The sequence below is a fragment of the Rattus norvegicus genome, chromosome 20, assembly GCF_036323735.1.
Source record: "Rattus norvegicus strain BN/NHsdMcwi chromosome 20, GRCr8, whole genome shotgun sequence".
NCBI classification, from domain to species: Eukaryota; Metazoa; Chordata; class Mammalia; order Rodentia; family Muridae; genus Rattus; species Rattus norvegicus.
The window spans coordinates 14,009,053-14,021,067 of NC_086038.1; the positions used below are offsets into that span (position 1 = coordinate 14,009,053).

At 40.4% G+C, this 12,015-nt stretch overlaps 1 protein-coding gene and 1 long non-coding RNA gene across 7 annotated transcripts in view; one reads left to right on the forward strand and one right to left on the reverse strand.

The window, feature by feature from the left end:
- Nucleotides 1-12,015, reverse strand: part of Pcdh15 (protocadherin related 15) — a 1,498,824-nt gene that overhangs the window by 12,670 nt on the left and 1,474,139 nt on the right. For 3 of the 6 annotated variants that reach the window (XM_063279549.1, XM_063279551.1, XM_063279550.1), the window contains 2 exons: nt 10,178-10,327; nt 1,250-1,268 (listed from right to left, as the gene is read on the reverse strand). In XM_063279549.1, the coding sequence (XP_063135619.1) occupies nt 1,250-1,268; nt 10,178-10,327 (169 nt within the window). Of the gene's footprint in view, nt 1-1,249; nt 1,269-8,083; nt 8,090-10,177; nt 10,328-10,877; nt 10,887-12,015 lie in introns of all 6 variants that reach the window. The other 3 variants (NM_001271377.2, XM_063279553.1, XM_063279552.1) reach the window with 3 other exon arrangements.
- Nucleotides 10,290-12,015, forward strand: part of LOC120098844 (uncharacterized) — a 44,172-nt gene continuing 42,446 nt past the window's right edge. Inside the window, exon 1 of the long non-coding RNA XR_010061060.1 lies at nt 10,290-11,043. This is a non-coding gene — a long non-coding RNA (uncharacterized LOC120098844). The remainder of the gene's footprint in view (nt 11,044-12,015) is intronic.

The window sequence follows — 12,015 nt, forward strand, 5'->3', positions numbered from 1 at the left end:
GAGCATGAAGGGGTTGCTCAGGCTTCTACAAACAAATATCACAGGGCTATTTTGACGGGTTTAACCTGCTCATCCTCATCACATCAAGTATGTTTGCATCCCCAGGAAGAACAGAAAGTCGGAGTGACAAGATGTAGCATCCTTGGGATCATATTGAAGACATTCTCTTCATGCTCCCATTTTGTTTTTAAACAAACAAACAAAAAAAACCAAAATGCAGATGGCTCACATTTTAGTATGTTTTCAAAGTCTTTTTGTGAGTCAGGAAATTGTCCCTCCTCTAGTTCTGTAGGGTTCCCATCTCCTTGCTACTCATTCAGTGAGCTGTGTCAAAGTCTTTGTCGGTCCGTTTCGTGCTAATTCACGCTTTAACCAAATGGGAACGAACACTAGATCAAATTTTAGCTTAGCGGATTTTGGGAGTAAATTGTTAAATGATAATGTCTTCCTGGGTGCCCTGGGAAGGTAGAGCAGTGTTGCAGCTCTGGAAGTGATTGCGTCTGTGAACCAACTGCTCAAAGTGAACACACAGATATGTTACTCTTTGAACAGGAAAGGAAGTTTAGGTTAGAGACGCTCCAGTTCTAATGGATCTGTTATCTGTTCTAATCATCCCTGAGAACTAGTGTTGTTCATATAGGTCATTAATCTTCATCTTCGTGGTCTAGAATATATGCATTCCAAAGTACAAGCCACGGAGAATGTGTTTACATAACTCCTTTGATTGACTCAAATCAAACGAGGTTCTCAGTAACATCGTGGACACAAATCTCACTCAACGTCATTGGTTAGAATGCTCAGTATGTTCTCTGTAGACTGAGTCACAGACAGGGGATTAAAAAAACTCAGATGGCTTCTAGTATGATATTAGAGATATTTCACATATTTGTGCTAGAGAGAAACCTGGACTGTTAAAACAATGTTAATCAACTTTACAGCTTCCAGAATTATATCTATGGAACCGGAAGACCCAATTTAGTATGCTACCAGCGTCCTCTCCGAGTTACAGTTCAGAGCAAAGACAGCATCCTTGGAGATGTTAGCCACCGGTCATTGTTTGCACCCAGGATGATAGGCTTAAAAAACTCCAAAGCAAGGAAGCAAGGTATAGGAAGGAAATACATTAGAAAACATCATTAAGAGTTGTGATTGAAATAGAAGAAGACAAATCTAGCTTCAACCAGTCCTATATCCTATACCAAGGCTTTCCTCCAAGGCTGGATGCCGTACCACATGATAAAGCCCTTACCTCTGGTGCAAAGCCTCCCCTGAAAGGCAGAAACGGAAACGTGTGTTAAATGCATGGACTTTCAGACCAGAGAGAATTACAGATAAGGACCCTTTAAGAAAAGCAGAGGAAACACAATCAATTTTACTAAAATTAACCTCGTTGGGACAGAGCTTCCTACGATGCTATTAAGATGAGAGGGTCATGTGCCCGTACTTGCATGGCTAAAAACTTATCTTCCTGGATCTCGCTCTCACGTGGCCAACAAACCATATCCATGGAGCAGGTAAAGGCATTTGCTGTGCAGCCTGATGAACTGAGTCCACCCCCCAGAATTCACACAGTAGAAAGGAAGGGCCAACTCCTGAAGGTTGTCCTCTGACCTCTCTCTATATCCATGCTATGGTCCATACACTCCAGAGCCCCATGCTCTCTCACACACACACTGAATAAATGAATGTGAAAAGAACATAAAAATAAAGGGCAATAATTCACTTTGATTCTGTAATGATCAGCTAGCATAAAAGTATTCTTTGGTGTCTCATCAATGTCTTGATATGAATAAATTATGTTCACTGGGGAAGGGATACTTCTTAAACAGAAAGCCATACAGTAGGTGCATACTTGGATTATATTCTTCTGAGTGGATGCAACCATATTGCCTGAATGTGTTAACTTGATTCTAGCAATAACGAAGGATTATAGTAAAGGACCTCTTCGCTCTTTTAAGAACTGACTTCCCTTACTTTTAAGGACCTTCTTAACTTCCAAGTACTCAGAACTATAAAAAGGAAGTGAAGTTCATGGATCAGGAGCTGTGCAATATGTGTCTGCACTTGGGAGGGACGAGGGGGTGTCACAACATGGGTGCCATTGATTATGAGATATTTCTTTATTTTCTGTGTATCTCATATTAATATTTCAGCTGGTAGTATTAATCTTGTTGTACTCAGCTGTGATGTAGATATGTGACTGAATTAAAGGCATGGCTTTTTAAACACAACACAAGTCTCTTTGCTGACCATGCAGCCAGATCTCTGGCAGCCGTGGTTCTCAACCTGTGTGTCACAGCTCCCATGGGGTTGCCTATCAGACTCATAAGAATACAAACATTACAGCTCATAACAACAGAAGCTTACAGTTATGAAATAGCAACAAAATAATTTTTATGGTTGGGGTCGCCCCAATATGAGGAACTATATCAAAGGGTCACAGCATTAGGAAGGTTGAGAACCACTGGTCTAGAGGAAGAGTCTACATGATCGAATGTATCTTAAGTGGTTACCAAGCAGCTTGGGGAAGCTGCTGGTGGTTGAGTGCAGTTCATTTCCTGAAGGTTTCTGTAGTGAAGTGGACGGGGTGCTTATATACCTCAAGTCAGTACCTGTGGGGAGACCAAAATCCTTCTGTTGCTCATAAAACTTTACATTCAAATCTCTTCCATTGTCTTTTTGAGATAATTAGACACAGCTTCTATTTAGGACCTAATCCCGTTGATGAGTCACTTATATCATGCACAATATCTAGACAAATCTTGTGTTCTAGGATATTTCAATTTTTATGAACTATGAAAAACATTTCAGTATTCTGGTTTAGTGGCTCAGGTCTACAATCCTGGCACTTGGGAGGCTGAGATAGGAGAATTGGTCAGTGTGGACCACATAGTGAGTTTGAAGCCATTGTGGGTTATGAGTTCAAGGTAACAAGAGTTAGATCCTCTTTCAAAAGTACTTTTACACACATACACACACACACCACTCTCTCTCTCTCTCTCGTGTTTTCATTGGGTAACTGTACTGCTATTTTAGCTCAAAGACAGAAACTTACCTAGAAGAGGTATATTTGTATAACACAGTCAATATTCAGAATTATCTGTCCTTTCAAATCATGAATGTTGATAATTATAAAATCAATCAAATAATACCAATGCATCTTTTCATGTAATTACATTCCCTGTGTGTATCGCTTATTCAACTTACATCCTATGTCTGTACACATTTAATTTTAATAATGACCAAGGCATGGTAAGTGTTCTTTGAATCTTAAATCATCCATCTGACCATTCTTTATACACTGAGCGGACCTTAACAAGTGCAGAGGGACGAACGACATTTCACACAGACACGTGAGCTCGTAGCACTGGGGACAAGGAGTGTGTAGGCTTATATGTCCAAATAACCTTTATGGGACTCGTGTAGAAGACAGTTTAACTTGACTATCAGCAACACCCTTTCAGAAGCCACCATACAGCCCAACACAAAACGCGTTAAAGAACCCCAGGAAATGAATTACTTTGGTTTGGAGGAAAGATATCGAAAGCAGACAGGCTGCCGAGGATAGATAGATTTGTGGAATAGCTTTTGATCGTTCCTGTTAATCAGGAGTGAACATTAAATTACGGAAGGGCTGTCCCAAACTTGAAGAGCCAAAAACCATCTTGGAGACGATGGTAATGCGGGGTTCTCAGCCTCGGTGGACACACAGAAGTAAAGTTGTGTTTCACTGTGGCTGGGAGAGTTCAGGAAAGCCTCCGTGGTTTCCGTGATGTAATAGAATCTGAGCTGGTTGTGTCAGCCATTCTACCGGAATACTCAGGTCTATATCTTCTCAAATGCTACCATTCTGGAGTTGAGCAAATAGGAGAAGTTGTTTCAAAAGTAGGGATTTCTAGTAGTTAAATTTTATTCAATGTGTTTTATGGGAAAAACAAAATATTGCTATTTGTGTTTACATATACATGTCTGTGTGCCTCAATATTACTTATAGTGAGTGTATATGATTCATGAAGACACTGGTGCTGTGCTAGAATTCCCCAGGATGCAAGTCACTGAGTTCAGGGCTATTTTAACAACTACTGTAACTATGGGGCATTCTTCTTATGGGATAAATATTTTTCTTCTGCCTAAAACAAGAAACAAACCTCTGAGCATACAGGGGATAAGACACCAAGAAGAGTATCTCTTCATTTAAAAGTAATTTTTATTTTTTTTTTTGTAAAATAAATTGGATATCAAAGAATGTTTCCTTGGAAAGAAGAATCATAAAATTGTAAACAAGGAGGTAATTTTTTTTTTATAATGGGAACAGGCTAAATCAAATAGCATTTTTGGCACTTTTGTTTAAAAAAAAATAAGATGTCTTACAAAAGTCAGAGGCATGAGATTTATTTTTGTCATAAAGGAGGAGACAGAAAGCATCGAGATAAAGAAATAGAACAGCAACTGAAAATGTGGGAGAGATTTCTCCTCTGAAAGCCTACTCAAAGGATCAAAACAATCCAGAATGGAGATCATGAGAAAACTGATAACTACATATTATAGCACCTGAGATCGCCTTTGAAATCCCTGCTGTCTGCCGTTCCCTACATTTCGAAGGATCATTTTTATACCTGTGAAACATTTCTTTTCACCAAATACATAGACTTCCAGGAAATAACAAGCCAAAGAGAGAGCATTATGTCTTACTAGCACCCTGCTTTTTTGTCCCCAGCCCCAGCTAGGACATTCACATGAAACTCTGGTCAAGAACTAAAAAGGAAAAAAAGTAACATCACCCATCCACAAGGTCAACCGGCCTTTGGTTTTAGTTGGACTGGTACTTTTCACGCCCATAGCTCCCCGTTAAAAACAGATAAAGTTACTTACTTTTTAAATAAATGTAGGACAAATAATGCTACCTTGAAGTTAAGAAAATTAAGGTCAATCTACTCTATGAGTTAGTGACGGTGATGTTAATTGAAACTAAAAGTGCAGAAGAGAAAGGCGTTGCATTGAGTTTGGGATAAAAACAGTGGACTCTTCTGTGACGTTCAAATCCTCGTGCTCCACTGTGAGGGTTACGATCAAGAAAAGAACCGCCCAGTTAAAACGGGAGAAGCGACATTACAAGGACGTTGACTGACTGTGAGTTTGCACGTCAATCCCTTCAACAACTCTAACCAACGTTTCCTGGCTCTGGTCACATGTGATTTTCATGTTTGTTTTCTCTGCAGGACAAAAGGGGTGGAGTTTTGAGAGCTCTGTGGGTGGACAGTTTTTCTCGATGTGACTGTACATGTTAGACACCGATTTCTCGAGCTCTGCCAGGTTTTTCACGTGCCTGAGGATCCCTTTGGGATGTCTGTGGGGTTCCGCCCCACACGGTGGGTTGGATGCTGGTGGCTGTGTCGTAGACATAGTTTCTCTGGCGTGTGTGACACTGGCAGTGCATTTAGCAGCTGGTGTAGAGATGCTGTCTGTGGATGGGACGGAAGTGGAAGGAGGCAGTGGGAAAAGGCGGGGAGCTGGTGGTCGAGGAGGAGGAGGAAGTGATGGTGGAGGAGGAGGAGGAAGAGAAGAGGCGGGGGTTGTAGAAATGGGAAGAGAAAATGTAAGAAGTTGGGGGCGAGGAGGGTTAGGGGAAGAAAGGGGAAGAGGAAAAGTAGTAAAGGCAATAGGAGGTTGAGGAAGAGGCAGCTGTGGGAGGGGAGCAGAGATGCTGGGTGGATGGGGAACCATTTCAAAAGAGTTCCTTTTTGTTTCTGTATCGGAGGCACAAGTGGGAGTCTCTCTCTTAGAGCCTAGGGAGTTTAAAACGCGGGGTCTCCGAGGAGGAGAAAGTTCCAAGGTGCAGTCAGCGGGAGAAGTGACAACGTCAGGTTCTGACCCGAGTTCTACCGCTCTTGAAATTGTTGGTAGAGTTGAGAAAGAAAAGTGGGACCAAGAGGAGGAAAAAGAAGAGCCCGAAGACAGAGATTTCAGTTGCTCTGTTTGCTGTACGATTAGGGTGTCTCTGTGCCCCCCTTCTTTCTCTGACCCACGGGCATCTTCGGTTGTCACCATTAGGTTGCTGCTACCTTGCTGGCTTGGGTGGCATCTGGTTTTTTCGCATTCAGCTCTCTGCCTGGTGATCTGCCACTCCACTAGGTCTATGGTCTCTGGTCTGTTTGGAGTTTTCCACATCAGCCGCCTAGGAAACCTCACAGACTGATTCCACACCCTCTGGATCTTTTCTCTTGGGCCCCTCAGGGACTGACTCTTAACTTGTGTTCTGGGTACAAATAGCTCTCCAAACTCTGTTCCAGGCTGAAGGTCGGAATTTGTTGACCTTTGACCTATACTTTCCATATAAAGGGGGTTATGGGTACTTAAGTCATCCTCATCTGGAAGAAATGAGAACGTCCTTGCTGGGTTAGCTTGGTTGTCAAGTGGTCCCTCTACATGAGCTGGCTCATGAGACTCAGTGGTACTGGAGGAAAAGGCCATCCCGTCACGATGACTGCTCCTGTCTTCCGGGACTGGGTTATTTCCCCTGCTTTGTTCAAAATGGTAGAGAAGGAAAAGACTTGAAAGAGAAGAAGGAGACAAGTTGTGAAACAGCTTTCATAAGAAAGGTGTTTTCATGGTTATCATAGTTTACATAGCAAAGGCCTAACATTAAAGCACTGATGTACAACATCACTTTCAAGGTCCTATTCTAGGGAAGACAAGGGGGAGGGGATATCCAGTTGTGAGAAAGATGAGGAATTTTCATTAAAATAGCAATCTCTAGCCTGTTCCGCCCTTCCCCAATTAGTTTGAATTCCACCAAGTATCTGGGTCCATAGGCAACAGTTTGCTCCTGTATAAGCTTTGGTTTTGGGGAGTGCAGACAGGCACCCCAGATTTTGGCTGCTTACCCTCACCTTTCTGGAAGGCGCTCAGAGCCCACTGTTATGGTCTTGACAGTCTCTCAATCAGAAATTTCCCACTATATCCCATCTCAGTAACTCTGGGAACTAAATATCTGAACAAAATTTGTAAGACAATTCAGAAAGGGGAACGCCCCCTTTCCGGATTAAAAGAGCAACAGTTGCCAAAGACAGAAGGGAAAGCCCTCAGAGTGCAAAAATCATACTTGAGAAATCAGCCTCATGCTCCAGTCCTGAGCTAAAATGATTGAAGGTCTATGGCTTAGTTATTTTAAAATACAGGAAACACAGACAAGAGGGGGGGAAATTTACACTCTCAGCAAATATCACACGGATCAATCATTAGTCAAAAATTCACTGAATGCAAAAAATATATATGCTAAAAACAATAGTGGTTTGCCAATGCCTGGGTACCGGGCAAAGTACCATAAGTAGCCATGCAATCTAATTAATGTTGCAAAGTTTCAGAGCACAAATCTAGGACCTGAACTACAAGCATTGGGACCCTTCCTTCTGACAAGTTAGGGGGCAAGTTCTTTTTTCACCTAGTCCCTAATTAGTTTTTTCCCCCCTTCAAGCTAGAGCATAACAGCAAATTCATTTTGTCAGTTGTTCAGTGTTTAACTCACAACCAGAGGGAAAATAAAATATAAGTATTTCGAACAATGACGAAACAAGTTATTCAACATGTAATAGGTCAGGCAATGAAATGATACGTGGCTTCGGAATCTGATCACAAAAACGAGCATGCTCACAAAGGGCTGGGTTATCAGACAACCTGAATAATTCAGAAAGTTGGGGCAACTGGACAATAGGACCTTTTGTCCTAAACTTGGAAAGCGATTTTGAAAATATGTCAAATATCATCTCACTTGATATTATATGGCCGTTAGTTTTGGAAGAAGAGATCTACGTAGTCATATACGTAACTTATGATGGAAAGAGCTCTATGTCTGAACTTACTTAAAGATACTTTTTAAACGGTCCCTACTGGGCATGAGTACTGTCACATCGGAAGGGAACTAGGGGGAGGGGGGGAGGGAGACTAAGAAGGGAGGATGCTATTCCCTTTTAAACATAAACACCTACATCATGAAAGATGAGGACCACGTGCAGACAATAATACTCAGCCTATGGCACTGCATCTAATGCTCTAAGAGGCTTTTATTAGAATGATATTTACTTACTTATGCCTACGTTATCCGCAGGTGAGAAAGAGCGAACGTGTGACAGGGAAGAAAAGTTGTAGCTGTCATTAATCCCGGATGATCACGCAATACCAACAGACACTTGCTTTAAACAATACCCACAGCCAAGAGAGAAAACTCATGTTCTTAAATTTTTCTTCCCCTTCAGTTATGAGAATAACATCTAATAATGTTTCAGATAAGATCTTACGCCTTTTATTCGAGTATCTTATCGTGTAGGGTTTAATCTAACCATCTGCTTACTAGAAATACATAAAGTTTTGTCTTTGCAAAGCATGGGATATCTTAATTGTGAAAGAGAAATTTTAAATAAGACCAAGAATCATGTACGTATGTCCACTTTAAAAATTGTGCACTATGTTAGGGAGCTGGTCCTGGGTTTCGGCAAGGAAGTAAATATATTAGATACTAGGTGAGTATTCCAGAGTGTTAAATCTACATGAAGTTATTAGCTGCTTTGGGAAGATATTTTTTTTCAAAATTATTTGCTTTTTCTATTTAAAAACGCTGTTGGCAATAATTCCCCTGGTGATAGTTTAGTTGGTACCTTACTAGAACCCATATAAAACATTTTCAATAGAAAAAAAGAAGCATTTCTAAAAACGAGGGAAGGTTCAGATTTAAAATGTTTCGGTACGTGATTGAAAAATCTTCTGCCACAGTTTTTCAAGGGCTAACAGCCCTTAAAGATCATTAGTTGCAATTTACTCTCATCCACCGCTGCTGACTGCAGATTTGCAAATGCTGCTGCATGGATTTGCTTTGTAAAAGCAATCGTATATGTATTTTGGTCAATGTTTTCATATATAAATACTGCTAACTTCATACAAATGATTTTTTTTTTAAAATCTAAACATCATTGCTTGGAAGGGCTGCTCAATATAATTGGAGAATCAAATCATATTGGCTCAATTCCTACTTCACCAGTAATTCAATGAGAGCGTTCATTGAAGACTGAGAAGTGAAAACACGTATTTAAGGAAGGAATCCTACAGGTAACAGAACGCTGTGCTTTAAACTCGACTTTAACTGCAACTTACATAGAAGATATACATATATATATATATACATATGCATATATTTCCTATGTAAGTATATAAATATAAATATATATTATATACTGTATAATGTTATAGATTACATGTATTTATACCACACTAAAATAGCACCCACATTATTTTATAACTTCATCTATAATAATATATATACTGAAAACTCCATGCATCTGTCTAAACTTCTTTCCAGTAGAAGCAGTTGTCATGATTTTTGAGATGTGCTTTACTCCCATGAGTAAAACCTAGGAACTTAACAGATCCATGTGTTTAGTCACCAACAACCAAGTTCCCTGAGATTAGCTCACTTCAAAATTGCTTATCGTGCCCTAATGCAGTTGCTCTTGAAGTTTTATAACAAACACAAGTTGAATCCAATTAAAACCACGTAGGGCCGTATCGTTTGCCAGAAACATTTGGGAAGTCTTGGAAATACATGAACAAGTTCTGTCTACACTCTATGGCTTAAAATTGCTTAGAAATCCACCGTGTAGAGACGTTGACCACAGCTGCCTCCTAGCACAACAACGAGCAGACTCTTTGGAGCACAGTGAACCAGTTAGTAGTTCATATTTTAATTTTTCCTTCATATAATATTCAATAATAATCTTAACGTTTGATTTTAAACCACAGAATTTGACTTTGATTGCCAAATTGGAGGGTTTGTTTTTTTCTTTTTTTTTCTTGTTTTGTTTTTTCTTTTATCTCAAATCAGCAATTACAGTCTCCTGCTCGATTGCTTTTTGAAAAATCCATAATTCTGTTCCGGAAATTGTCTCAATATCGTAAAGATTGGCAGACTAAATATAATCTTTGAACTCCCTTCTGACGTCGTGTCTAACATGGATACGATTTATATTTTTTTCCTATAATTTTTCACCACAGTTCTCCGCTACGTTAGACTTACTAAGACGATGACAGGCTGTAACAGGCTTGCAGCTGTATTTCTGCATGGCCTTGGAACTAGCTTCTCCCCCAGAATCTACTCCACCCCACACGGGTGTCCTCCCTTGCTACTCACATGGCGCTCTCTCCCAGTTCTTCATAGAGATGTGCTCCTGGTGGTGGTGGCGGCGGCGGTGGTGGGGGCGCAGCAGGTACAGGAGCTGCAGGCTTGGCTGCAGGCATAGCAGACTGAATCCTTGCAGTCTTCGTGCACTCAGCCTGGCGTCTTGAGTAGAGTAAGGTTGTCTCATAAGACCCGTTTAGAAACCACAACCCATAAGCTATCATTTTAATCACGAGGTTATGAGGGGACCCACTTAAATTATACACAAATATTTGAACTAATGTGTTGGTACGACAGAAGCATTCTCGTGCTTAGTATGTAAATATTTGCCCCTTGAAGAAGCAGTAGCATTCACAGAAGTATTTTCGAATTAATCTCATTTTTACCAATGGCCAGGGTGCTAGTGTTAGAGGTGATCTGTGGTTTTAAATGTCACAGAAGGTATTTCTTTTCTAAAATTAAGTCGTCAAATTTTTGAAATGATTAAAACATACCTTACCTTTCATATTAGTGTTATAACAAGTTGTCTAGAATCAGCTTAAATATGCACACATACACACGCACATGTGCATATCCATGCACACACACACAAATAATTGCTAAGAAAATAATACCCAGTTCAGTGTAGTATTACAACTTGATTGATATAATCTGTGATTCCTCATTTTCTATCACATACGTTCCTGTGCAAAATACTCATGCTCATACTTACACTTTAAATCTGTTTTGGAAAGCAGCATAAGAAGAAGAGAGAGTGACATTAGAAACACTGTTACGAATGGCCTTATAACGTGATTCGCTATAAATTATGAGCAGTTTACTGAAGAAGCTTGTAATGACAGTTGATGATACAGGAGAGGAGGAAGGACTTCAACATGGTGAGTGAATGTGTGGCCCCTCATTATTACTGGTGCAGACTTAAGTTATTAAAACATTTACCACAAAGAAATAAATAACTGACCTGAAGGGAGTGGTAAAAACTGTAGTAAAACATGGGGCTGAGTTCCAGTTCTAATACGACTATGGATACTTGAGGATGACCTGATGTTTGTAAGGGCTTGTTTCTTTACTTGGAGAAATAGTGATTTTACTGGCATAAGGATCTGATACACTCCTTTGAGGAACAGTTGAATGAAAAGGGAGAAAGAACACTGCGGAATAAATGTAGAAATTAATACTAAATTGATGGCTTAGTGATTTTCCAGTTCTGTTCATGAGGAACTAAAGATTAACTATAGCGACTGATTTGTTAAAGAAACATTTAGAATAACTTTAGTGACCAAAAGTTATGTTCGCAACTCCTTAGGACCTTTGAGGAAAGTAAGTATCCATTTAACATCTTCATATGGAGAGAGCACACCTCGAACTTGTTGCAAGTCAGAATTAACTCACTGGATTCAATTTGCGAGAAAATTCTTTAGAGACAGAAAAGAAGGTCTGGATGAGGGAGCTTTCAACTTGACACTGGTGGGAAGCCAGAACTGGGGGATTGGTGATTTCAGACTGGCCTGTGGGTGCTCTGGTTAGGGTTCCCATCCACTTCTCACAAGCTTGCCTCATCTGAGAAGGACGACCCTCAGCTGGGAAGACTCTCCCATCAGATTGCCTGGAGGTAAACCAAGGGGACATTTTCTCCTCTAAGGATAGATGTGGGAGAGCCAAGCTCATGGTTGGCAGTGACATTCCTGAGAATGTGTGCTTGGTTATGTTAGAAAGACAGCAGAACATGAGCCTGGAAGGAAGCAAGTAACCAGGATTCCTCCGTTGTCTGTTTCAGTTCCTGCCTCTATGTTTCTGTCTTGAACTTCAGTCCTGGCTTCCCTTGCTTGTAGATTATAACTTGTAAACTA